At 44.4% G+C, this 27,924-nt stretch overlaps 1 protein-coding gene across 1 annotated transcript; it reads right to left on the bottom strand.

The window, feature by feature from the left end:
• Nucleotides 1–873: 873 nt before the first annotated feature.
• LOC134394126 (intercellular adhesion molecule 5-like) lies at nt 874–22,806 on the bottom strand. The gene is made up of 7 exons (XM_063119303.1): nt 22,607–22,806; nt 12,796–13,053; nt 8,988–9,305; nt 7,829–8,107; nt 5,945–6,220; nt 3,671–3,913; nt 874–2,090 (listed from the first exon to the last, which is right to left on the bottom strand). The coding sequence occupies exons 1-7, from the start codon at nt 22,662–22,664 to the stop codon at nt 1,876–1,878; spliced, it is 1,647 nt and encodes a 548-aa protein (XP_062975373.1). The 5' UTR covers nt 22,665–22,806; the 3' UTR covers nt 874–1,875.
• Nucleotides 22,807–27,924: the final 5,118 nt, after the last annotated feature.

Genomic DNA, 27,924 nt, shown 5'->3' with positions numbered 1-27,924 from the left:
TGGTTTGTTAATTTTTACATTTCAGCAGGCCTTGTGGTTGCCCCAATTTGCTGATCCTTCCTTCTCTTTTTTCAGTGGCTCAGGTTTGTTGTCTTACCAGAATCCAAATTTAGCCTTCCCTGTATTAGGAGGTGTTCACACAGTCTCACTCCAGCATCTGCAATTTTTTGTTCAGATTGTTCCTATCTTTATAGATGGTTGTTTAATAACATGATAGAGCAGCCAAGGAAGTACCACCATTGTCTGCCTTATATTGCTCGGAAGATTCCTGATCCAACTTACTGCTAGCAACCTGCAGTGTTCTGCAGTCACACAGAGAGACTCAGCATGTTGCAGTAAACATTTTATTTATTTTACGAAACAGTTTTAAACATTACATCACCTTTACTATTTAAACTCTTTGATTCACTCTACTTCTACGGCCACCCGCTGTGCTTTTTATCTGATACAATTTCCCGCTGATGGCATGATAGCAATTAAGAAATTGCTATAATACTTCCTGCAATAAAACATGAATGTAAAACTCAATGCATCAAAGAAAGTATTAGAATGACCTGCTGGGTTTTGTAAGGGGGGGGGGAATCCATCACATTTGAGAAGATGTATGAAAAGTAATGTGCCATCCCTTCAATTAAATTGTTGTTTGGGTGCTCATTATCCAGAATGTAAATTCAAAGACTGGAAAACACTCACATACAATGTTCGGTTTCAGTCAAGGAGTTCTTTAAAAATCCAGATGGTTCCACAAGTTGAAGGGTCTTGAAGAGAGTTTTCTTGCTATCCTAACAGACCAGGGCCATTTCACATGTGTTATGTGTACCCCTAAAAGTGCAATGCAAGAAGGTGCTTTCACCCATGCACCCATTTGTCACACGTGTAGAAAAGCTTCATGTGTAGAAAAAAACCTGAACTGATTCTGATGCTTTTATACCAGCAGAGGTGTGGGAAAACTGGGCATGACCCAACATCCCTCATTTTAAGACCTACCCTTCACCTTAAAGAGGATGTTATTTTCAGCTGCAGCGGGTGACTTGGGCCTGCTCCACGCCCTTTGTTTATTGCAGTTCATTTCAGTATCCAAAGGCTCCCCTGGTTAGGAAAAGCTTCATGTCAGAGTTCAGGCTGACATTCATAAATGTGAGTCGACTTAGAGTCATATCTTTGAACAAGATAATCCCGAGTTTGCGGACCAGGAGACAAAGCAGAAAACCATCCAGGCTTCCTGCCACTTGATCACATGCGATGGAAGAAATGTGGCTTTTCTTGGCTTGCGTTGTGAAAAGTCTGCTAGTGAATAGCTCCAGAAATAGACATTCTTTCTGAAACGCAATGTGAGATCATGTCCTTGCCCACTGATAATCCCAATAAATCTGATGGTACAAAAAGGTTCAGGGCAGACACTTCACATGGCAGGAAATCAAAGTTTAGTACTGGATTGTCCATTACTGGGAGAAGAAGCCAGCGCTGGTTTTTCCTCTCCAGTGCACCAACCTGGTCTCTCCTAGTGTCGCTTCCCGCTGAGTTACTGAATGCCGTCAGAACTCTTTCAAATCATCCACAACTGTCTCAACACCTCTTGAGCTAAGAATCTGGAGGAAATTCTTGGGTGGAAGAGGAGGGTCTTAAGAAGAAGACATGAGGCACAAGTCTCTCCCACCCATCTTTTGTAGTGAATGCTACTGACCATTGTCTGGAAGTGCAGAAATCTCTAAGGCTACGTCCAATTAGAGCACTGCTCATCTGTTGTTCCGTACCTGAGGAATGGTTTTCCACTTTATGCCCCCAGCTAGGTGGGGTGACGATCGCTGATAGCCGCTACACCTTTGCTGGAATGGGGCCAAGTTCCTCTTCCGTTCCTAGCAGCCACCTGTCCACTTAGACGGTCTCATTATGTGCGTTGCCATTCAGGCATTTTTGCTCCATGGGGCATCCTGCTTCTTGCTGCCGCTGCTGCTGCTGCTGCTGCTTCCTTAGGCGGTATTCCCCGATTTTATAGCTTCGGTAATACATATAATAGCTCACTGCAGCCACAAGACCAATAACCGCCACAAGAGTTGGTAGGATGATTGCAAGGATGTTGAGCTGTGAAGCTGTGAAAGGAAAACACAATTCCACAGAGTTGCAGTTCCGTCATTTAGACAAGACATTTGCAGGGGGAAAAAGCACGTCATTTTGTTTGGGAAAGGACAACATTCTAGCTCTCATGGATGAAAGGAAATACACGGGAAGTCGCAAAATGTTAAATGCTCAGGTATGGGCTTGGACGACGCTTGTGCCAGGGACCACAGTGTAGGAGCACTGCCTGGCTCTCCTGTGTCTTTCCCTGGCTTCCAAACCTCTCCTGATTCCTACAACTGGGATGCTATTGAATGCTAGGCATACTTAACCCTCTAACACCTGCCACTCTCTGGATGCCCCTAGTGTTGTAAGAAACTTGATTGTGTATGTGCTTGACTCCAAAAGCAGGATCTGGAATGTTTTAATGGAAATCACCCAATAATTTAAAGTTGTGGAGCAGTATTTGCATACCAAAGGGGGCATAGAATTAGGCATCAGTGCAATCAAGTCCACAGAGGTGGGAGACAGGCAATCTTTTAAAAAGTGAATTGAAGGCAGTCCAACAGAGACAACATTACCTATGGGAAGGGTGCACAATCCTTCCCCTGTTCAAGGCCTAAATTATACCCTCCCAGGTACCCTCCCCAAACCCCTGCCAAGTTTTCTCCCTCAGGGAATCCGGATACAGCTTGCTCTTTCCTTGCTGTGCATGCATCTATGTGTCTGTGCACATAATCCTGAGCCCCAAGCACATGCAGTCCTCGGGGTCATAAAGGTTGTGCAAACTTGCCCTATGATGTACAATATGGGACTCCAAACTTTTTGGAGTGGTGAGCACATTTGGAATTTTGAAAGTGTGCTGTGGGCATACTCACAAAATGGATATCGTGTGTGTGTGTGTGTGTGTGTGTGTGTGTGCTATTCATGAAATAGTCACCATGGTTTGAGTGGCCCTTCACAAGACACTAATTTTCAGAACACAAAGTGGTGAAACTAAAAGAAAAGTTGAGGCAAAGGTGGGGTCAAAAATCCAAAACACAAACCCACTCTTTTGAACCCAGGTACAGATGGTGCTGGAGGGCAACGTTCTCCATTTTAAAGCCAGTTTTAAAAGACCTTATGATATAATTCTTATAAATCTGATTCTTGTTTTTTAATTTGTTGGTTGTTTTTATGTTCTTCATGGTTTCAATTTTTGTGAACTGCCCAGAGAGCTTCGGCTATTGGGCGGTATAAAAATTTAATAAATAAATAAATAAATAAAATGAAATAATAATCAGGAAAGGCCGTCTCTAGTCTCTGGCTTTTGAAGCTGAGAATGTTTGACTTCCACCAAGGCTGTTAACTGGCAAAGGCTACTCAGCCAGCCTCAGGCGAGCATCTCTCAGCTCCAAACTCAAAGGAGTCTCTCCATAGGGCTCTGTTAGGTCATTGATGAGGATGTATATCTGTTATAACTCACAGGCCTGGTTCAGACAACACACTAAACCATGCTGCTTAACCACAAAATGGTTAAGGGAATAAACCTAAAAGTTATGCCATCCTTGGATATCTGCTGAAAGCCCAAAGATTGTTTTTGCTTTGTTTTTTTAGGACAAGGAGGTTAACTTACGTTCAACATGTATGGTCACATTCCTAACGTCAGAGCCAAATCCATTGGTGGCAATGCAATGATAGATGCCATGATGCCCTCCGTTGACCAGCTGTTTAACTCCAGTGTTGTAAACCTTGTCACCTTTCTTGCATTCAACCATTGGCAGTGGGTTTCCCCAAGCTGAACAGGTAAAAGTCTCTTCACTGCCCTCCTGCCAAGTCAACATACCAGGGCAGCTAGAATCGTTCATCCACGGTCCATCTAGAACGAAGAATAGGGTTATTTTTCTTGGCAATACGGATGAAGTGCAGCATCCCATTTCTTCACACAAAACGCCAGCAGAATTGGTAGTCATTTAGGCAACGCAGGCTGGATCCTGAGTGGATCCCAGAATCTACATGGAAGCAGTCAGGCTGCAGAACATGGAACACGGCCTGCAATGCTGAATCTAGGAGTTTGCACAGGATCTGGGGTTGGCTCTCACACACGTATGAACTGGCTTACTTGACTGGGAACGGAAAGAGATTATGTTAACTGGTGTAAATGTCTTATTGTGAGGTCAATACATCAATTGATGGTTTTATGATGGTTTTAATTTTTGTGAACCGCCCAGAGAGCTTCGGCTATTGGGCGGTATAAAAATGTAATAAATAAATAAATAAATAAATTGATAAATTGATGGATGGATACATGTTCATCACAAGGCATCTCTGTGTGAATAAGTTGTCACAGAACAAGCACCACAGATTGAACTGTCATATAAGTTCATGTACCCCAAACAGAAGCATTTCAATGGAGTCAGTTCACACAAACTACATGTGACTTGGGGAGTCGAGATCAATAATCGGGTCTCATAAGAACATAAGAAGAGCTAGGCTGGATCAGACCAAGGGTCCATCTAGTCCAGCCAACCAGCTGTCAACCAAGGACCCACAAGCAGGACATGGTGCAACAACACCCTCCCACCCATGTTCCCCAGCAACTGGTGCATACAGGCTTACTGCCTCTGATACTGGAGTTAGCACATAGCCATCAGGACTAGTAGCCATTGATAGCCTTCTCCTCCAGGAATTTATCCAACCCTCTTTTAAAGCCATCCAAATTGGGGGCCATCCTTACATCTTGTGGTAGCGAATCCCATAGTTTAACTATGCACTGTGTGAAGAAGTACTTCCTTTTATGTATACCAACGAGGCAGATGGTACTGCAGTTTTTAAAAATGCTGAAGGCAACCATGGAAGAGCGGACTGGATCAGGACCACAGTGCTGTTGTTTCGTTTTCCCAATCCAAATCCCTGACCGTTGATAGGTACCTATTTATTTACCTCCCCCACACAGGGCAAATAATAGCTCTGAATGCGACAATTGGGACTGAGAAAACAGCATGGGGGAAAGGGTTATTTCTGTGTCCACTGTCTACAGGTCCTTCAAATGTTCTTTAAATGTCATAGGATATCTGATCACAACTCTCTAACAGAGCGCATCAGATGTGAATGCTGATCAGGTGTTCAGCAATTAACTGACAAGAAAATCGAAGTATGCAGATGCCTCCCAGATTTCTGAGAAACATCGACCTTTACCACTTGGGAAGGCAGGTGGGGGCTAGTTTGCCTGAATACCAAAATCTCTCATCAACAGAAACTATCATGCCAGGGAGAAGGCTGAGCTAGTTTGCAATGAGTAGGATTTGTTTTAATTGTACTAGCACTGAGACATCTGAACTCCCACTTGCAGTTTGACATGGTATAGCCCAAACACAGGCTTACCACTACAGCAAACACTAAACTGGTTTAGTTTATTATTTATTACATTTATATAAAGCCCCGTAGCTGAAGTGCTCTGTTTTTTTGTTTTTTTTACAAAGATTAATATATGTATATAAGCTTCATCACACTAGGGGTTAACATGCTCCCTACTGTCGCTTCTCCACCCGTGTTTTCATTCCTGTTACTTCCTCTTTCAAAGGAGGAAGTAAACAATGAGCATGAGGCCCATTGAGTCCGCTGCTCTAATGGCGCTGCTTCTCCTGCACACAGCAGGAGAGAGCAGCGATTCAGTGTTTAAAAATACATCGGACTTAACGAGGAGGGGGGGTGTTGTCCAGAAAGGAAGGCCAGAAGGGGCGGAAGGGGCGCAAGAGGCAGACGTCATGTGAAGGACTTGAGCAAACTCCATGAGTGCCCAGTAATGAGCGTGATTCATTCTGATGGCAGAATTTGTTATTTTGCGGAATAAAATGAACCGTTTTTAATCTCTAAGAATAAAATATGATTCACAGAATTTCCTACTCACAGAAGACAATGAGGTTTACAGATGTCTCTTTTACAACCGGGCGATCGTCAACCGTCAACTCTACTCGGCATATGAATTCCCTCCCATCGTCCTCTTCGCACGTTTTCACCGGAAACATCAGGAAAGGAGGGCTTCCGGTTGCTAAGATTCCCTTGGCATCTCTGATCTGCATTTCAATACCAGGGGACTCCGTGCCATCCAAGCTGCAATTAATGACCACGCTTTCGTTGACGAGGCTCCTTTGTGGGTCAACGTTCAGGATGGGTTTGGGCAAACCTGTAAAAGAATACAGCAGAGCAGCCATTACACATCCCATTTGCTTGACCTGCTACAGTTATTACAATACTAGCTCAATCCTGTCAAATGAACTTAGCTGGTTTGTAACTTAGCTCTGTGTCAATCAGTGGCTATATTAGCAATGATAATAAAATTTGTCCATCATTTTAAAAAGTAGTATATCTGTGGTGGACTGAATACCAGATACTGTGGAAGAAACTGGGGTGAAGTGGAAAATAGACTGCTTCTGTCCTTTCCTCTTTGTGGGCGTCCTGGAAACATGTGGCCGGGCCAGTTTTACCCATCTAGGCTGGGATGGGAGACCTGTGACCATTTATGTATGGTTGGGTACCAGTTCCCATTAGCCACAGCCAGCCTGCGTGATGCTTAGAGGAGATGGGAATTGTAGTCCAACAACACCTGGAGAACCACTAATTCCCCACTTGTGACAGGCAGTGGAAGGGCATCCATAATCTTTTGTCACACACACCAAAACACACACTACAACCCCTCTTGACATGGAGAAGTTGTCCTGACTCCACCTCCTGGAACAATGTTCTGAAAGGCTGTTAATGAATGGTAGCCAAATACCCATCCTTTTGACTGTTATGAATGGTAACCACATCTGTCTTTTTGACAGGCAGGCCCAGGGTGTGGAGGGGAGGCCTGCAACTTGCACCCCCACTGGGGCCCTGTTTTCTGGACATCTGTTCACCTGCTCTCAGGGCAGGTTTTGCCCCCATCACAACATGCTCCTCAGGTGCAACATTTATACTATTCCCTCTTAGCAACAAAGAGAATCAATTTACTTATATTCATTTGTGTGTGGCGCAGAGCAGTAAAGCAGCAGTTTCTGCAGCTGAAACTGTCCCCACGGCCTGAGTTCGATCCCAGCAGAAGCTGGTTCTCAGGCAGCCGGCTCAGGTCGACTCAGCCTTCCATCCTCCCGAGGTCGGTAAAATGAGTACCCAGTTAGCTGGGGGAAAGGTAATCACGGCCAGGGAAGGCAACGGCAAACTACCCTGCTATAAGGCCTGCCAAGAAAACGTCAGCGAAAGCTGCCGTCCCTCCAAGAGTCAGTAATGACTCAGTGCTTGCACAAGAGGTTCCTTTCCTTTCTTTTCCTTGGGTGCCTTCAGGCAAAGAATTGGGTAATAGATTAGGGAAACTTAGGGAATTTTGATCTTTGTAACTTCTGATACGACTTGACTTCCTGGACTAATGTGTACATTGGAACTTAGTTTTTCACTGGATTTTGCCTAGCCCAAGTGTTCCAATGCAGCTCTCAGCCAAAAACACATATCAACATAGTATAGAAAGCTGTTTTTGCAACAACAACAAATTAGTGTGACAAATTGGCTAATGGGGGGGCATGGGGGTGTTAACTGAACATAGGTCTGATTCAAAATAACACTGGGACAAGATATCCATCACTGATGTCAATTGGAACTACATCCATCTAACTTCATTTGGATCCAACCCACTGTTGTGGCTTTTGCTTTCCCAAAGAAGGCAATTTCAATAAGTTTTTTTTCATTTTGATTGGATGGAAGGAGGGGAATTTTATGTCAGGAATTCAGACCGGCTTATTACACATATGATACTTACTGTACACATCCACTCTCTTCTCTACAGTTCTGGTTACTGGTCCCAGAGAGACTGTGCAGATCAACTTATGTTCTCCTGCTGATGAAGTGGACACCAGAGCCTGGGCACTCACTGTGTCCCCAGACACACTCCTGCTGAAGTTCCTTCTCTCCTCTGCAAACCAGACTACAAACTGGGCCTCTTCAGCTGGAAAAACTCCAGACGCATCACATGTCACAGTCATCTCGGTATTGGTCTCAATGGAAGGTAGGGTTTTGAGACTGGGATCCACTGGAAAAACTGTCAAGATAATAAAAGAACCAAGGCAGTTTTTTAAAGAGCAACCACAGTCAAGACAATATCGTCCTCAAAGAGCAAACTGTGGTGGTAAGTGGAGATGCCAACAGAAATGGAGTCAAAACAACGCCACAGAGAAAAAAGAGTGAGGTATCAACATGGGTGGGGGAACCCTGAACATTGCAGAAGTCTAAAAATGTTTTTATTATCCAGGGAACCTTCTCTTCTCAGGCTGTGGAATGGCCTCGTCAACTTGACAGTCTATCTATTAGCATTCAAGAAAGCTATCAAGACGGATCTCTTCCAGCAGGCCTATCCAGGGGAATTTTAAGAAGTTTTTAGAATGGTTTTAGGATGTTTTAACAATGTATATTATGTTCTTAATTCAGTTTTATGTATTTTATATTTACTGTTGTTCCCCGCCTCGATCAAAATGGAGAGGCGAGTAAGAAATTATTATTAATATTATTGAAAACAAACCTAAAGAGTTAGAAAACCCCACAATGAACAGCCTATATAGGAGCAACTATGTTGGCACAATGGGGGGAAATTATGAGCAAAAACCTGCAAACAATGTGCACATGCGCTTATAGTCAGCTGTAGTTTCTATGCATATTGCAAGGAACAACTCTGTTTCAATAACAAAATGAAATATTTCTATCATGGATGGAAAACTGAAGCCCAAAAAGAAATTCTTCTTGGTTATTCAGGAAGCTGAATAGCCAATGAGGGGGGAATCCATAATCTCCTGAGTGGTGGTAAGTTTGCACCATCAAAATGTGTGACGGGATTTATGCCCGTTAGCAGAAATTCAATGACTGAATGCCTTTTGTCTTGTTACAACTTTTCTATACGGGAAATGGAGCAAGAGAGGTGAGCTCACCAACATTCTTTAGTGATTGACTGCTGGATGTCTTTTCAAAGAGCGGCCCTTCGGGTCTCAGATCCAGAGCTGTGTGGCAGGTAATCCTCTCGCCATGATCAGCCCGCTGAGCGGTCATGTTGTGGGTCACGATTACATCATCGGCTTTAACATTAATGTGATTCTCAAATGTCTTCACCAGAAGAGTTTCTTGCCCTTTGAGCAAGGTCACAGTGAGGTTCCGGATGGGGGCAACACGGGAAACCTGGCAGGTCAAGGTATACTCTTTGCCCACCTCCATCTTTGGTACTGGGTCCAGCACTACAAATTCTGGAGTGCCTGGAACAGAATAAAACATGGTAAATTTTTATTAATATATATGAGGTAGTAAAAGTATAAAATGATTTGCACATCATGACAAGCCAACGTAGGCCACCACTTTGGATATGCAAACCGCAGTGGGCGCATGCCGTGGCTTGCCATATTGTGTGAACCCTGGCAGTGTACGTTGTTTCAGGCTTCAACAACCCTCTTAAAACCCAAGGGGTGACGCTTCAGGGCCTGCATTCTAGAAAATTAGATTGCATTATGCAAGACAGTAAAAATGGCAGACTAAATGATACAATCCATATGGAAATAGGGGAAAGTGCCTAATTCAAATCATTTATAAGTAGGGATGTGTTCCGCTTCTAATCGGACCGGCAAATTAGAAGCGGAGCGGGGTGCTTCGCCTCCCCTTAAGGCGGAGGCGAAGAGAATTGGGGGGGCGGCGGAGCGTGGCGAAGAGGATCGAGGTGAAGGCGGATCCTTCGCCTCGATCCAGAGCTCCGCCGGAAAGGTAAGTGGGGTTTACGGGCCCTGCCGCTGTTGCTGTCGCCCATGCGGCGACAGCGGCAGGGCCCGGTAAACCCCCCCTCCTCTCCCTTACCTGCCTCCGTCCGCGGTCCCTCAGCTTCTTCAATTGAGCCCGCGGTTCAACCAGGAAGTCTAGGCCGCCCTTCTCTCCCTGCTTTACCTGGCACCACTCCCCTCCACTGCGGAGCTCCGATTCGGAGCCGGAGCTCCGCGGCGAAGAGGAGCGGAGTATGGGCAGAGCGGCGCGGAGCGGGCCGATCCGAAATTTTTGGATCGGCCCACGGGGCGGAGTGGGGGGTCCGTGCACACCCCAATTTATAAGGTCCCAGAATTGATCTTTTCCAGGGCAAAGAATACATAGCCTTGTCTTTTGGTGCACGACTGGCTATGAGCAAAGGGAGCATTTGCAGAAGAGGGGCTCCCAATGTTTTCACCTGTACACAACCCGCGAGACTCTCCCCAATTTACCACCTGATGTGCTTGTGGAGGGACTTTCCTAGTGTTTCATTTTATTCAGATACTTTTGCATGGATGGCAATATATAGATATCTACCATGAGCTTTTAGGACGAGGCAATGTAAAAATTCCTTTTAAAAAGAGATGGCTACATACTCTGGGTGAGGATTGCAGTTAAACGTTTGCATAAACCTTGGAATGGTCAAATATCAAATTATAATTTTCTCAGAGCTTGGAGTCTACATCACCCTTCAATTGGTCAGGGAAGATTAGAGGAAGAGCTGTCACTCAGTGGTAAAGAACATGCTTTGCAAGCAAAGCATCCAGGTTCAATCTCTGACATCCCTAATTTTATTTTATTTTATTTTATGTTAATCTCCTATACATCAGTTTATAATGAAAAGTCAAGGGTAGTTTACAAAATATTGCAAAACTATTTCAATAACAGGAACAATGCAGTGATTAAAAGGGCAGAAAACAACATGAAATCAAACATCTGCAACATGAAGAACAGGATAAAATTAGGAATGAATGGAATTCAAAAGGCAACATGATAGTCAGCTTGGGGGTTCTCCTAGACCCATCTCTGTCACTGGAGGCTCAGGTGGCCTCGGTGGCACGCTGATGGCATGCAGCTCTACTTCTCCTTTTCATCTTCATCTTCATCAGGTGAGGCTGTGGATGTGCTGAACTGGTGCCTGGCTGCGACAATGGACTGGATGAGAGCTAATAAACTGAAACTTAATGCAGACAAGACTGAGATGCTGCTGGTGGGGGGTTCTTGACCGGATGGGGGGGTGTTCAACCTGTTCTGGATGGGGTTGCACTCCCCCTGAAGGAGCAGGTTCGTAGCTTGGGGGTTCTCCTAGAACCATCTCTGGCACGGAGTGCTTTCTACCAACTCCGGTTGGTGGCCCAGCTACGCCCCTATCTGGACAGGGATAACCTAGCTTCAGTTGTCCATACTCTGGTAACCTCCAAATTAGATTACTGCAATGCCCTCTACATGGGGCAGCTTTTGAAGACGGTTCGGAAGCTGCAGCTTGTGCAAAATGCGGCAGCCAGATTGATAACTGGAAAAAGGAGGTTTGAACATATAACTCTGATTCTGGCCCGCTTGTATTGGCTGCCTATATGTTTCCGAGCCCAATTCAAGGTGCTGGTTTTAACCTATAAAGCCCTACATGGCTTGGGACCACAATACCTGATGGAACGCCTCTCCCGACATGAACCTACCCGTACACTGCGCTCAACATCTAAGGTCCTCCTCCGCGTGCCTACTCCAAGGGACGCTCAGAGGATGGCAAGAAGGGAGAGGGCCTTCTCGGTGGTGGCCCCCCGACTGTGGAATGATCTTCCCGATGAGGCTCGCCTGGCGCCAACATTGTTATCTTTTCGGCGCCAGGTCACGACTTTTCTCTTCTCCCAGGCATTTAACAACATTTAACAGCATATGCTGAGTTTTTTAACTGACCCCAGAAAAGTTGTTTTAAACAGATATTGTCTGTTTTCGTTTGTATTTTATGCTTTTTATGGTTTTAAATTTTGTATATTTGTTTTTAATGTTCACTGTTTTAAACTGCCCAGAGAGCTTCAGCTATGGGGTGCTATATAAATTTAATAAATAACAACAACAACAACAACAGTGGGGCAATAATTAACAGTGGTTAATTTAGGGGGTGCTCCCTACACAGCATGATAAAAATCAACCATGGTGTGGATTAGGGTCAGCGTTGAATTGACTATTAGTCCACTGTGAGTTGAGTCACTCATCCCCTCCTCTCTCTCCCCCATCAGTCCTCGCACTAGTATCCCATCAGCCATTGCTGGCTGGACTAGAGTGCCAGATGCTGCTATGACCTTGCCTTGCGACTCAGTGTCTGACGAAATAACCAACGATGCACACCACACTACACGATAAACAATGGTGTTTCAAATAGCCAACTCGGCACAGTGTTCGTTCTGTGTGTGGATTATTTTTTCCAAATAACCAAATGTTGATTAAAAAATCCCTCCACACAACGCGATAACCCACGTGAGTTAAATAACCAACCACTGACTATTTAAACCGCTGTTAGTTATCACGTTGTCTGAACTCAGTCCATGGTTCTTCAACTGGGGTCAAAAAGGCCAAAGGGTCAATGGCACTAAGGCTAGCTTCTGTGGGGAAACAGTTCTAAAATCAGGGCACCATGTTCCCGGATCCCAGGTAACTGTGCTGGGAAAGATTCCTGTGCGATGCCCTGGAGAACAGCTCCCAGTCAGATTACTGAGCGAGATGGACCCGTGGTGAGAGTCAGCCAGCCTAAGGGAGCGTCATACGCTCGCTCAGGGATTTCAATTCAGCTTGCTGAGTCAGCCACTTCCTTTCCAGCTGAAATTCAACCTCCCTGAAAGGGAGACACCTCCCCATTTCAGTGAATAACCTCCAGTTTTCCCCAAGGCAACTGACACTCTCGATTGTCAGCAGCCCTTCATGACAAATTATTATTCCAACTCAGCCTGATACATGACTTACTGTAAACGGTGATCTTTGTACGCGGAGGTGCTACTGAGGAGCACGATGGAGCAAAGCACAATGATTCAGGCTCCCAGTCATTGACACTGGTGAGATTGAAGGCTTTCCAAGACGTCCCATTTCCTGCGGAAATCTTGTTTAAGTTGCTCTCAAGGCGAATTCCCTCACAGTTGGAGCTGCAATTTAACACAATGGAGCCTCCATATTCCACCACAGCCTTTTCTGGCCAAATTCTAATGAATTTTGCCTCCTTAGTACCTGAAAGCACAATAGATATAACTTGTATAAAATACAGACATATAAGGGGAATATAAAAGTGGTAAGATTACTATGGGAAAAATAAAGAGTAGATAGGAAAATAAATGAATAAAGGAGATACGCCAGACATGAAGAAATATAGAAGGAGGGTATAGACAATTATTTATTTATTTATTTATTTATTTATTTATTTATTTATTACATTTTTATACCGCCCAATAGCCGAAGCTCTCTGGGCGGTTCACAAAAATAGACAACAAGGTAAATTATGTTTCTCAGGAAACAGGTACCTGGCTGTTAATATCCCTTGCCCTTTATCCAACTCCTTGTTTTACATTAAAAAAAAACCTTAACATATGAATAATTGTCAGGTCCTGCTGTAAATTTGAGGGAGGACTTGACAACGTAACCTCTGATGAACCACCTTGTGTATCGGTGGACTCCAAGCCCTACTTCCAGTTACATCTACCTCCAAGGAAAAAAATCCCATGAACAGTCCTGGTGTCCCTCTGGAATGACCAACTTTTAAATATATAATCCTCATTTAGACCCTAAAAGTCTAAATAAAGGAGCTCTTTACAGTATCTAATTTAAGTATATGTTAGGGTGACCATATGAAAAGGAGGACAGGGCTCCTGTATCTTTAACAGTTGCATTGAAAAGGAAATTTCAGCAGGTGTCATTTGTATATGGGGAACCTGGTGAAATTTCCTCTTCATCATAACAGTTAAAGCTGCAGGTGCCCTGCCCTCTTTTAAATCTGGTCATTCTAGTATAGCTCCTGCAGCTTTAACTGTTGTGATGAAGAGGGAATTTCACCAGGTTCCCCATATATACCAATGACACCTGCTGAAATTCCCTTTTCTATGCAACTGTTAAAGATACAGGAGCCCCGTCCTCCTTTTCATATGGTCACCCTAGTATATGTTAAATGCTGAGACTGGGCCTCCTGGTCTAGAATGGATCCTTGTTGAGGCAGGCAGCTGACGCTTTGTGAACTTGTCTAACTTATCCTATGTTTATCTGGTTTCATATGTTTGTACTTTGAATTGTTTATTTTTAGCCTGTGTTCCATCAATTATTTTAATTTATTTCTGGTGTAAAATGTGCTGGGTTTCTTGACTTCATCTTTTTATCCCTGCTTCTAAATGGTCAGGACATAATTTCTAGTTTCGTTTTCCCATTTGAGCATCACATTTAGGTTTGTTCTTCCTGATCCAGCAAGTAATAACTACATGGAAGCCTATTTTCACACACGTGATTTCTTAGATAAAGGTGCCCATCTTTGTTCATCTTTGCACATGAACAGAAAAGAGCTATCAACAAGGAAATGTTCTGGATCCAAACATCCTCTCATGCTATATGTACCCCACATACATAAAGTTAAAATTTCTGCCTCCACAAAAGCTGGAACACATTTGCAAATGGAACAAAATTGCACAATTTCTCCTATTTTGCAATTTTTTTAATTTTTATTTTTTTACAATTGTCCATAGCTTATTCTGGTTTTGTTTGTCAAATGAAGGGGCAGAGGATGACGAGGGCACTGAACAGCCACCTCAAAAACCACAGAATACCTTGACTAGCTTCCCCTGTGGTTTCTGAGCAGGAATTGCTCACACACTTTCTAGCATTTTTTTTGCAGTCATAAGGTCTAGAAACTTGCTTTATTATTAATGCCAAGACTCTTGTTCATGCATTGGTTATTTCTCGGTTGGACTACTGCAACCTTCTTCTCATTTGCCTTCCTTCTTCTCACATCAGTCCGTTGGTTTCTGTTCACCACTCTGCTGCTAAGATCATCTTCTTGGCTCGCCGCTCTGACCATGTTGCTCCACTTCTGAAATCTCTTCATTGGCTTCCAATTCACTTCAGAATCCAATATAAACTTCTCCTGTTGACCTACAAAGCTTTTCACGGTCTAGCTCCTTCCTATCTCTCCTCTCTCAACTCACACTATTGCCCCGCTCGTGCTCTTCGCTCCTCTGATGCCATGTTTCTCGCCTGCCCAAGGACCTCTACTTCCCTTGCTCGGCTTCGTCCATTTTCTTCTGCTGCTCCTTACGCCTGGAACGCTCTTCCAGAACATTTGAGAACTACAAGTTCAATCGCAGCTTTTAAAGCTCAGCTAAAAACTTTTCTTTTTCCTAAAGCTTTTAAAACTTGATTTTGTTCTGACTTTATACTGCTAGTTTTACCCTACCCTGTGCCTGTTTGGTGCATTCTCTTCCCCTCCTTATTGTTTTATTATGATTTTATTAGAATGTAAGCCTATGCGGCAGGGTCTTGCTATTTACTGTTTTACTCTGTACAGCACCATGTACATTGATGGTGCTATATAAATAATAATAATAATAATAATAATAATAATAATAATAATAATGTGTCAGGAAGACTGCACCTTTTCTGCAATCTCATTAAATTGCTGAAAACATGTAGTCCTGCTTTTATATTACGTTGCATTATTTATGTTCCTAGTAAGGAGGGGACAATTGTTTCACACGTGGCTGTTTCACACATGCAATCAGTACCACTTTTTGACCTAGCATTTGATGAGCAGCCACTGTGAGCCTTTCTACACGAGGCTTTTATTGTGCGCTTGTGCTTGTTCACTCATCATAGTTTGCAAGTCCTTCACATGATGTTTTTATCCTCTGTAATTTGCGCCCATTATCAATTTTTTTCTCTTAATGGGGAAAGTCTGGTATATCCTGAATGGCACCATTAAACTCTTGTGTAATTGCACAATTCTGCTATACCACAGCACCATCTAGTGGCTGTATAATGAAACACAGAAAGGCAGAGAAAGAAAACACTTGGAAAAAAGCACTAATTATTATTACTATTATTGTTTACATTTCTATGCCGCTCCATAGCTGAAGCTGTTTGGGTGGTTTAGACAAATTAAAAACCATTAAAATGCTTTATACAAAGTGTGAAACCATTTACATAAAAACATATAACAGTGAGCACACACACAGAGAGACAACAATTTCAAATTTAAGTCTCATTGAAATCGATGGGTCTACTCTAAGTACAAGGCTGGTTTTTGGGGTGGATGTGCTGGGTGCTTGCCCAGGGCGCCAAGCTGAAGGGAGTGCTGAGCTGAGTTTGTTGACTTTGTGTTTGTTGTGTACTTCGTGCAGTGAGCTGGGGCAAAGGAAAGCAGGGACTGTTCACACAACACGGTAACCCACACTCAGTGGTTGAGTGTGTGTGTGTGGGGGGGTTGTTCGTTGAACTGTGGGTTTTTGTGTTGTCTGAACTGGAACATGTTCTGCAGGTAGCTTGTTAGCCAATCTTGATCCTGCAAAGAATTCAGAAGCAGAAGCCCCAGTAAAGGTGCAGGATAGAAGCCTCACGTAGAAATGCCCTGTTTGTGGGAGCTATGCATTTGAGAAGGGAAAATGCCTCGTCTAAGATTGTACCAGTTGCCCTTCCTTTTGTGTAGGTGCTTGTCTTGGAGTGCTTTGCTATGATCCCTGGGAGGGTGTCCCAGGAACCTTCAAGAGAATCTCCGTCTCCACCCACAAAGAGGGAGGTCTGAAGGCAGAGAAGGAGGTCTGTGGATGGAGAAGCAGGTTTGCCGTTGCAAGACCCGTACTTGTGAACATGGAAACCTCCTCTACCATTGGTGCTCCAACAGCGGTAATGACAATAGGTGCCATGCCAGGAGTGGATCGGGGGACCCTCCTGTCCCCCCAACATGCACCAGGAACAGAGGGGGAAGTACACCATCCCTGGTGCTGGTGTACTTATTTTCCATCCCGTTGAGACTAGTGGGAGGGGAAATCTGATAAGAACAAAACTAGGCCAGAAAGGAAGGGAACCTCCAGAAGAATGCGCTTCCCTCCTCCTGACTTTCCATTCTGCAAGCATGAGCCTGGCAGGGCTTTGGAGCTAGCAGATCCTCGGCTTTGGAGTCTTCCTCTCCAGCTGCAATAGGATTGCCTTGCCCAGCGCAGATACTTTTCATCAGTTAATCTAACGCAGTGGTTCCCAAAGTGGGCAGTACTGCCCCCTTGGGGGCGGTGGGATTACATAGGGGGGCGTTAAGAGGCAAGGGGGTGGCAGGGGGGCACTCGAGGTGGTCTTTTCCAATAAATGCCTCTCCAGAAGGTCTTAAAACCCAGGGACATTTTTATGGGAGAAGGTAGTTTGGTCCCAAGCCATATAGGGGAAGAATTCACACATGTATTAATACCGCTTATTTATTTATTTATTACACTTATATACCACTCCCATAGCCAGGGTTCTCTGGGCGGTTTACAGAAAGAGTCCTTTTAACGGTGAATTGAAATGTTTCAAAAGCACCAAAACGCTAATGAAGAGACATACCCTGCTTGGTGTGCCCCGCCACGCCGGCTGCAAAACAGAGGCGTTTGCTCTCTTTTCCCTCCCTCCCTCGGCAAGCCTGTGGCGGGTGCTTCAGATTTTGAATAAATATTCGATTAAGTGTTACTGTTTTGAATTTTATTGTTATTATCTTCCTTAGTGGGTCGTTGAAAACCGCTATTCTGAATAATGATTTTTATAGTGTAGGGTAGGGGGCACTGGGCATGAGTTGGTGGAACCAAGGGGGCGGTGACCTGAAAAAGTTTGGGAACCACTGATCTAACGCATCACTCAACAAAACACTGTAGCCCCTCCCTGCTTTTTTTTTTTAAATTGAGCTTGCTGTTGTCCTCTGCTCCTGAAATCCACAGCCTTGATGGTTCCATTGGGATGCTTGGGGATTACGCACCCTGCCACTGAAACACATGTACTTTTGTGTGACTTGTGAGATCTGCCTTGAAGAGATGGTGAGGCTTCCTTTTTCCTTTGTATAATGACTCATTCAAGTTTTATTTGCTCTTTAGACTGCCAGTTATCGAAAAAAGGAATTTTCTGCCACTCCTTAGTCTGCTCATTCTTCAAAGAAAAACAGCTCCTTTCCAGGAAAAGCTTAGCTGACAATATGAATGATAAAAGAACTCTTCAAAAAAAAAACACCAACCCTTTTAACCTTTGGAATGCTGAGCCTGCACTCCTGAACACACTTAGTAGGAAGGGGGGAAAAGGTGTGTTGAAAACATACAAATCCGTATTCGTGCAATACCTTTATTAGGTTAACCAAAAGATCACCAAAATCTGGTCTTGTACATCTCTAGTGATCTTTTGGTTGACCTAATATAATTACTACGTACATAATATAGATTTTGGACTTTTACTAGGGAGAGTAATCCCACTGAACACAGTGGACATTATTTCTGAGTCAACATGCACAGGGGAGTTCCAGATGAAGCTTCTATAGTGCCATCACAGAATTTTATGCACAAAAGGTAAGTGGGTTTTTTTTTAAAAAAAATTTTTTTCCTCTGCTCCCCCCCCACCCATGGGCGCAGTGCTAGGGTGACCCTATGAAAAGGAGGACAGGGCTCCTGTATCTTTAACAGTTGCACAGAAAAGGGAATTTCAGCAGGTGTCATTTGTATATATGGAGAACCTGGTGAAATTCCTCTTCATCACCACAGTTAAAGCTGCAGGAGCTATACTAGAGTGACCAGATTTGAAAGAGGGCAGGGCACCAGCAGCTTTAACTGGTGTGATGAAGAGGGAATTTCACCAGGTTCTTCATATATACAAATGACACCTGCTGAAATTCTCTTTTCAATACAACTGCTAAAGCTACAGGAGACCTGTCCTCCTTTTCATATGGTCACCCTACGCAGTGCTCCTGAGGATCTCTGTACCCCGTGCGTGGGTCCCGGGGCAAGGAAGGGATCATCCCTCCCTGATCCCAGGATCCTCTGTGTGTCCTGTGGATGCACAGGGACAATCCTAGGGATCGCCCCGGGATAAAGTCCAGTCTAGCTATGGCCTGAGCCACAGACACAAGCCTGACACAAAGTATTACTGGAATTTACTACATGGCTACATCAGCTACTGAGATGTGCTCATCATCACCCAGGGAATCTGTTGTCTATGAATCCGGCTGGATTCCGCCCTATCCTCTCTCCTGTTCGGCTTCTATATGAGGATCCTAAAGGTAAAAATGTGTGCAGGGCTTTAGCCAAGGCAGGGTTGTTAAGTCCACCAGCACACCTGGAGAGCTGATCAGCCCCACGTTAGAATTTGTTGAAAAAACGCCTTTTATTTTGTGACGTTATGCCATTTAAAGAATGAGAGCTTTATTTTAGAATAGGAAAATGACTAGGTTTAAAAAATAATAATTGGTGGTAGCTGGTTAACACACCCACCCACTTTACCCATCCAGTTCTGCCCACCCAAGATTCCCCCTGATTCAGAGTGGAATTTTTCAAGGTGACAATCACACTTATTTATCATGTTTGGTTAACCCTGACAAAAGTTCCCCTTTAGTCATGGTGTTTAAAGAGGGAGGGGGGAGGAGTTAAGAGTAACTGTTTAGGAAGTCATTTATTTCAGAAAATGTTTATAAGGAGGGGAAAGCTTCTTACACATGTAAAAACTAAGCTAAAAAGACATTGTCTTTTTCAATTTATATGTTTTTGACAGGGTGGATTTGATTTAAATTACTACTCACAAAGGCTTGATTTAATCATGTGACTCCCCCCCCCCCAAAAAAGTGCATTCTTCCTCGTTATATTTCACACAGCTCAAGAGTTACCAAAGACTCATTCTTGCTGGTATAATCTTAATATTTTCAACCAGAAGAAGATTTCATTTTTAGAATAGCAACTTTTCAGATTAGTTTTACAGTTATATATATATATAAAATACTGATTTGGCTATACTATTAGAAACACATCATAGATAGATAATTATAAACTTATTGCAAGTAGAACTATCTCCAGTTTAATAGGTTAATCATTCATATTTGGAGAACTTTTCTGCTGTACTTTATTGGAAGGAGAAAAATAATCTTACAGAAACCTCTGGAAGAGAATGACATGGAATTCATTTACCAAAAAATGTAAACAGCCTCATGCTACATAATTAAAAACTAATCATTTTTTCATGATGAATAACCTTTGGACTATAATGTATCTTAAATAGAAAACTATCTTTAGATAGATTTTTTTCTCAAAAAGCATTTTATTTAAAAAAATCCAATTTAAATTTAAAAAAATCATTTTTATCTACCCTGTTTTTTGATGCTAACAATTCATAAAATATACCAAAAGGCCTGAGCATGTGGTGAAAGAGGCATAAATTAACAAAAACACTGATTTTTTAAAATGTTTGTAGCCCCACTTCTAATATACTTATTTATTATATATTTTTTAATCTGCCCAATAACAAAGGTTTGCTTGGCAGATTATATAAAGTTAAAGGAATACAGTGCAATACAATTTTAAAAAGCACAAGAAACACAATGCCAGATACGTCCAATAGCGGCTAAATCTAAAATTGGAAATGTGGCAGCCTCATTTAGCAAGGAAGTTGGGAGTTCAGCCGTCAGTATTATTTGAGTTACACACATGCGCAGATGCCTTTCATAAAAAGAGCTCGGAGAAGCATTTTGGTGCCATGAGTGATAGTGATCTTTTGTGGCTAAAGCTGAAGCGGATTTGAATCTGGGCTTCCCCCATGCAAAACCAATATTCTAAACACTGCAGTGCATCGGTTCATCAAGATACCTGGCTGTAGCTCCAATTTCCATTTCTCAGAAGGGCGAAACTAATATAGCATGGGAAATCCATAAGTAGATCTCCCATTTTTAGTTTTGAAGTCGCCACCAGGGGGCTCTGATTTTGATAAGGGGGTGGCATTGCTGGATGAGAAGTTTTGGGCTAATTAAAAAGTGTGACTGTCAAACACTCACACAACCATCCATGCAGTGCTTTCCCCACCAAATTGAAGTGTGTGTGTGTGTGTGGGGGGGAGTTTTTAAAAGTGGTGAGACCCTTTGGTGTTGGTGAATGTGAATTCATTACTGTATGGCACTACAGTAAAATATTAAAAGCTTCACATCAGACGTTGGTTTTAAATAAGCTGGCTACATGACATCTTCAGCATCATCCTTCCTCAACTTCGTGTCCTCTAAATGGTTTGGATTCCAACTCTCATCAGCCCCAGGAATGCTGGGAACTGTAGTCCAAAACATTTGGAAGGCATCAGGTTGGGGAAGGCTGATTTACATCTTCATTGTCATTCTGCACCACTCTTACTAAAGACAAATCTCAAAGTTTTCATTCACTTCTGGTGTATCCCACAGCTTCAGTCCTTAACAGTCTTCCAGAATTTAAGAAAGCCATAAAGACTGATCTCTTCCGGCAGGCCTACCCAGTTGAATTTTAAGATGCCTTTTTTTAATGGTGTGCTGCTTTTAATGATGCGCTGGTTTTAAACGTTTGAATTAGTTGTATGTATTTTATGGTGTTTGCATTTGTGTTGTACCCCGCCTCGATCCAGAGGGAGAGGCGGGTAACAAATAAATAAATAAATTATTATTATTATTATTATTATTATTATTCCACCGATACACTTTTTTGGTCATTCGCAAGATTAGGCAGAGTGTAATATTCTATCTGGGGTTGGGGAAAGTCACGCTGGGCTGTAGTTTCTGCATTTGAAAGAGGCTTTACTTCCTACCGTGTTCATTCCAGAAAATACAACAGCAAGATCAGGAAAGAAATGTGCAAAAATAGTCAACACTGATATCTGACAAACTGGTGTGTGAGTGTGTGTGTGTGTGTGTTCACAGTAGTGGGTGTGTGAAAGGAGGAAATCTCTAAAGGGATCTGAGCACAGCTTTTCCCAACTGGTGCCCTTTAGATGTGTTGGACTACAATGCCCAGCATCCACCAAATGGGAGTGCTAGGAGTGGTAGTCCACACACATCTGGAAGGCACCAACTTGGGGATGGGTGGTGATGGTAGTTCCTTCCAAATCACACACACACACACACACACACACACACAAAAACAGGAAAAAAGTCAGAGGGAGTCTTACCAGGAAGCAAACTGGGAGATAGCTGCCTCTGGCAACAGATTTTGGGCATCGTTAAGGATGCTTTTTTGGCTGTCTGTAATGCATTACTTTCTCATTTTGCTCTGCAGTTGTTGTTGTTGGGTTTGTTTGTTTTTTTAAGATTAACCAAATAAAACCACCCCTGTCTTTTTCCAGAAAAGAAAAGCGAGAAAAATCACAAATCGGCTTAAACTTTAGGTCGGGATTAATTTGTGGCGAGGTTTTTGATCTGTGTTAATTTCCCAGCATCCGTTCTTGATGACAACCCTTGGAAGGATGAATGAAGGATGAAAGCGCCCGTGGGCATGTAAAGAGTGCATTTCTCACCCCTTCGGAAATCTGGAGTGAAGGAGCTCTTCCAGATCCGAGCCTGGTTTTTCCAGACAGAGCTGAGCCCCAGGTTCACTTTTTTCTAGCAATTACGCCCTGTGCGTTTGCTAGAATTTCTCATCCCATCTGTTGAGCGGGTGGGTGATCCGTTTCTTTTAATGGGCCAGATCCCTAACTTTTTTTAATGGGCCAGATCCGCAACTACAGTGGCGAGGAGAGAAAGGGTGCCAGGGAAGCCTGGAGATAGAAATCATAACTGCGGCAGCAGCGGAAATCATCCTGCCCTTACCTGCCCACGTGCCGGAGACGAGGAGGTGGAGGAGGAGGAAGGCGAGGAAGCTTTGCATGTTGATCAATGGGGAAATCCGTCGCTCAAAGGGCTGGTGCGGGGTTCTGGTCTGGCGAGACCCCTTGAGACGGGCGAGCAGTCCAGTAGCCAGAGGAAGGAAGAACCGCGATGGCTGCAGTCCACCACGATGCTGCGGCAAGAACCCCGGCGAGCGCGCTTGTGCCAGAGCTTAGCTCGGTGGGAGCGTTTTTACGCAGCGAGGCAGTTCCGGGACGCCTCCAGCTCTCACGAGGGGCCAGGGAAACTCCCGCTTGCTGGATTCCTCCCCACGCTTTCAAGCAGACCCTCCGACCGGGGGAGGGGGGGGAGGAAAGCCGCGAAGTGACGCGCCCCCCTCCACGCCGCGCCCCTCGTGGCCGAGGAATGAGGGGTTGCTCAAGCCAGGCCGCGGCTTACGCAGCTGTTCGGCTGCATCTCGCCACCCCACACCCCCTCCCGCGCAGGGCGAAGGATTCCAGGAAGTGGAGTGGAGGGCAGGGGACGTTTTTAGGGCTGGGGACGGGCCACAGGGAACGGTGGTAAGCTCACCCGAGAGTCGGAAACAGTTTTAAAGAGAAAACCGTTCCACCAGGGAGGCGCGCATTCCCCCCCCCCTTTGGCAAGGCGGTTTGACGGACTTTCGCATGGTCTGAAAAGCCTGCTGTACCTGTTCGACCAATGGTGACTGGGGGGGGGGGGGGTGGCGGTCAAAGGAAATAGACAAGTGTACGGCATGGGAAGCAAAAGACACTGGTGCCACTTGCAACTTCATTTAAAACCGTTATCTGATTCTAGCTAAATGCCTTTATGATCATTTCCCATACTGATCAGATCGTCACCATCATCATAGCAGCTATGCAGGATCACACCAGAGGCCTGATTCTGTTCAGGATTTTGTTCCCAAAGTGCCAACCAGATGCTTATGATAAAACTGCGAGCATGGTCTTCCCATGAGTGCAAGCAGGGACGGCCCTGCCCTTAGGCAAAGTGAGTAGGGCGGCTGCCTCAGGCAGCAGATGCTGGAGGGTGGAGGGGATGCTGGAGGGGAGCAGCAGCAAAATGATAAGAGGACAGATCTCAGAATCCCCTAAGCTCCCCTGCTCCCCTCATTTGAAGTGCAAGACGCTGTCCCACCTTGAACCAAGATTCAGTTACCAGTCTGGTTGTCTTTTGTACATGGAATTGTTGTGGGAGGAGGCAGCCATCATGCCCTTTGCCTCAGGCAGCAAAATGTTTTGGTTTTGCCTTGAGCACAAGAGCACCCTCTCGCTTGTATTCCCTGGCAATTGGCAGACAGAGGTATACTGCTCCTGATACTGGTGGTAATATTATACATAGCCATTGTTAACCTTCTCCTCCAGGAATTTATCCAATCCCCTTTCAAAGCCTTCCAAACTGGTGGCCATCACCACAATTTGTAGTAGTGAATTCCATAGTTTAACTATGTGCTGTGTGAAGAAGTCATAGAATCATAGAATAGCAGAGTTGGAAGGGGCCTACAAGCCCCTCGAGTCCAACCCCCTGCTCAATGCAGGAATCCACCCTAAAGCATCCCTGACAGATGGCCTCTTGAAGGCCTCTAGTGTGGGAGAGCCCACAACCTCCCTAGGTAACTGATTCCATTGTCGTACTGCTCTAACAATCAGGAAGTTTTTCCTGATGTCCAGCGGAAACTGGCTTCCTTTAACTTGAGCCAGTTATTCCGTGTCCTGCCCTCTGGGAGGATCGAGAAGAGATCCTGGCCCTCCTCTGTGTGACAACCTTTTAAGTATTTGAAGAGTGCTATCATGTCTCCCCTCCATCTTCTCTTCTCCAGGCTAAACATGCCCAGTTCTTTCAGTCTCTCTTCATAGGGCTTTGTTTCCAGACCCCTGATCATGTTGGTTGCCCTCCTCTGAACACGCTCCAGCTTGTCTGCGTCCTTCTTGAATTGTGGAGCCCAGAACTGGACGCAATACTCTAGGTACTTCCTTTTATCTGTCCTGAATCTCCCACACATCATCTTCACTGGATGATCCCACTGGGTTCTAGTATTACGAGAGAGGGAGAAGTCCTATCCACCATGCATAACTTTATACATCTCTATCATTTCTCCCCCTTTTTTTCCTAAACAAAATAACCCTAAATATTGCAGCCCTTTCCAAGCGTTGTCACACCATAAATCTGTATAAAGGCATTATGATGATATTAGCAATTTTATTTTTGACTGCTTTCCTAATGATCCCCCAACACAGAATTTGTATTTTTCACAGCAGCCACACACTGGGTTGATATTTTTATTGAGTTGTTCACCACAACCTCAAGACCCCTTTCGTTCAACCCCAATCATTCAGCCCCCTTAGTGAATATGTGGTTAAGATTATTATTTTTTGCCCAATGTGCATCACTTTATTTGCATACATTGAACCACATTTTCCATTTTAATGTCCGCTTACCCAGTTTGAAGAGATCCTTTTGTAGCTCTTCGCAATCCCTTTTAGTCTTTGCCACCTCAACAATTTGGTGTCACTGGCTACCTCACTACTCATCCCTAACTCCAGATCATTTATGATGACGTTAAAAAGCACAGGTCCTACTTGTTACACCCCTCCATTTTAAGAGCTGTCCATTTATCCCTACTTTACGCTTTCTGGTTTTTTTTACCAGTTACGGATCTCTGAGAGGACCTCCTCTCTTATCCCAAGACTGCTATGTTTACTCAAAAGTCTTTGATGAGGGACTTTGCCCAAAGCTTTTTGAAAGTCCTCAAATACAATGTCTACAGGATTACTCCATCCACATGCTTGCTGACACTCTTAAAGAACTCTAAAAGGTTAGCGAGGCAGGATTTACCTTGCAGAAGCCATGCTGATGTAGTGAGTACATGCTTCCTTCTTTTGTCTTACTATTAGGGCTCAGTCCTAAAGAGACCGCAACCTCCGCTGCACCTAAAGACTGCAGGCTAACTTAGGGCCTTTTTACACCTGCCTTTCGCCCCCAGGGGTATCCCTAGGGTGTCCCTGTGCATCCAAATGATGGACAGGGGATCCTGGGGGCAAGCAGGGATGGCTCCTCCATTTTCCCAGGATAATCCCGATTTTTCTCACTGTCCCTGGACCATCCTGAGGACCATGGGTGGTGTGGACACCCTTCCTGGCTTCTTCCCTCCTCCCCACGAGTAGCGGGGATCAGCAAAGAGGGAAGGAGCCAGTCCCGGGGAGGGGGGAAGTCCAGGGAATTTGGGCTTGCGGGGAGTGGGGTCAGGGCTTTTTTAAAAAACAACAACACTTACTTTTTGGGTGGAGCACAACTGTGTTCCCGGCTCCTGATTTTGTTTTTTGTTTAAATACTGCCTGCAACATCCCCGATTGTCGTTGGGCTGTCGCACTGGCGTTTGTATGCTAGGGAACGATCCCGGAAGTAGGTAAGTCTGGAATTTCCCCCCTTCCCTCCTTGAAGGCTCTTAGGTGTAGAAAGGGCCATATGGTTCACAGAGCAGGTGGCATGAATTGCACACAGTTCTGTCCTCCAATATCTTGCTGCCACCTCACAGCATCTGCTGCCTGAGGTGACTGCTTCACTCTCCCTAATGGTAGGGCCAGCCCTGCATTTTCCCCATTTTTGGAGTTTTCCCTCACCATGGAGTTTTCCCTCACCATTTCCAGAGAAATAAATGAGAAATTTGTGGGGAAGTGGAAACCCTCATCTTGCAATAGTTTCTCCCCGCCCTTCAGAATGATAAGTGAAATAGTTTTACGGACGTATTTAGTTGTCTATGCCGAGTCATACATTGGTCCAACAAGCTCAGTCTTGTTTATACTGACTGGCAGTGGCTCACTGGTGCTTCAGAGAAGAATCTTTTCCAGCCCTTCCAGGTGATACTGGAGACTGAAACGTCTCTTCAACCCCTGAGGCTGAATTGCAGCCCTTCCCATAACTTTTACAGAGGAATCCGAAGGTGAAAGCAGGAAGTGTCATGGGGATGGAAGTGTCACTTAGGCTCTGCTGGCTCACACTGGCCAAGGCAGAATGTGTGTGTGTTTCTTTTTCTTTTCTGCTCCCATTGCCTCTAATGAGAGGGAAGTTACTATGGGCATGTGTACACCGCACAGGGGATCCCGGGAGCAGGGAGGGAGAGCCGGGATGGGAAAAGTCCAGGGCCACTAGAGTTGGGATGGAGAGTGGGGTCGGAGCTTTTTTTAAAAAACTTTTTCACTGGAGCATAGGTGCTCCAGCTCTGGTATTCTTTTTTTAAAAATGGAGGGCACGACATCCTCCTTGTTTCCTGGACATCACGCGCCATGTGTGAATGCAGGGGGAGGATCTGGTGATCTGCATATCACGAGATCCTCCACCCTCCCTCCCGGACCGCCGGGAGGTATAGACACGCCCTGTGCCAACTCTGTTCGCGGGGGCACGTTGGGCCTTAGTATCCAACAGCTTCTTAGCAGTCCTCCCGGTGAGTATATATTTTTAGATTTATTTTATTTATTTTCAGTGTGGGTGTATAATTCATGCCTGAAAGTAGTGTTTTAAAATAGTATTGTTACAACCAGTAACAATATTGATGCGGAATATTTTAGACTGAAAATTGCAAGTATTTCCCTGGCTTACTAAACAGGTAGTATGAGCTGATGTTGAAAGTGTGCTTCAAAAAGTTGTGGAATTTATTTATTTATTTATTACATTTTTATACCGCCCAATAGCCAAAGCTCTCTGGGCGGTTCACAAAAATTAAAACCATCATAAAACAACCAACAGGTTAAAAGCACAAATACAAAATACAGTATAAAAAGCACAACCAGGATAAAACCACGCAGCGAAATTGATATAAGATGAAAATACAGAGTTAGAACAGTAAAATTTAAATTTAAGTTAAAATTAAGTGTTAAAATACTGAGAGAATAAAAAGGTCTTCAGCTGGCGACGAAAGCAGTACAGTGTAGGTGCCAGGCGGACCTCTCTGGGGAGCTAATTCCACAACCGGGGTGCCACAGCGGAGAAGGCCCTCCTCCTAGTAGCCACCTGCCTCACTTCCTTTGGCAGGGGCTCACGGAGAAGAACCCCTGAGGATGATCTTAAGGTCCGGGCAGGTACATATGGGAGGAGCATTTTCAGAGCATTTTCATGTAGTTGGGCGAAACTATGAGTCTGACAAGCATATTATTCATGCAAGTGTGGTCCGAGTCAAAGGGCGGCTGACGTGAAGAAGACGGCTTTGGTCAGCTTTTCTTCATTAGTAGATTTCCTGCACTAAGAGGAAAGACGGAAGAAATGGTGGGAAAACACAGGAGGGTTAG

Source organism: Elgaria multicarinata, chromosome 3, assembly GCF_023053635.1.
Source record: "Elgaria multicarinata webbii isolate HBS135686 ecotype San Diego chromosome 3, rElgMul1.1.pri, whole genome shotgun sequence".
In the NCBI taxonomy this organism is placed as follows: Eukaryota; Metazoa; Chordata; class Lepidosauria; order Squamata; family Anguidae; genus Elgaria; species Elgaria multicarinata.
Note: the sequence above shows the minus strand (reverse complement) of the source record. Positions and strands in the feature narration are given on the sequence as shown.

What these genes read in the sequence shown, in the direction of transcription:
- LOC134394126 (XM_063119303.1), bottom strand. Translation starts at nt 22,664, where the DNA reads ATGCAAAGCTTCCTCGCCTTCCTCCTCCTCCACCTCCTCGTCTCCGGC. An exon ending in CGTCTCCGGCACGTGGGCAG is followed by an intron (nt 13,054 to 22,606) that starts GTAAGGGCAGGA and finishes TTGTGCTTTCAG; the next exon opens with GTACTAAGGAGGCAAAATTC. An exon ending in TACAAAGATCACCGTTTACA is followed by an intron (nt 9,306 to 12,795) that starts GTAAGTCATGTA and finishes ATTCTGTTCCAG; the next exon opens with GCACTCCAGAATTTGTAGTG.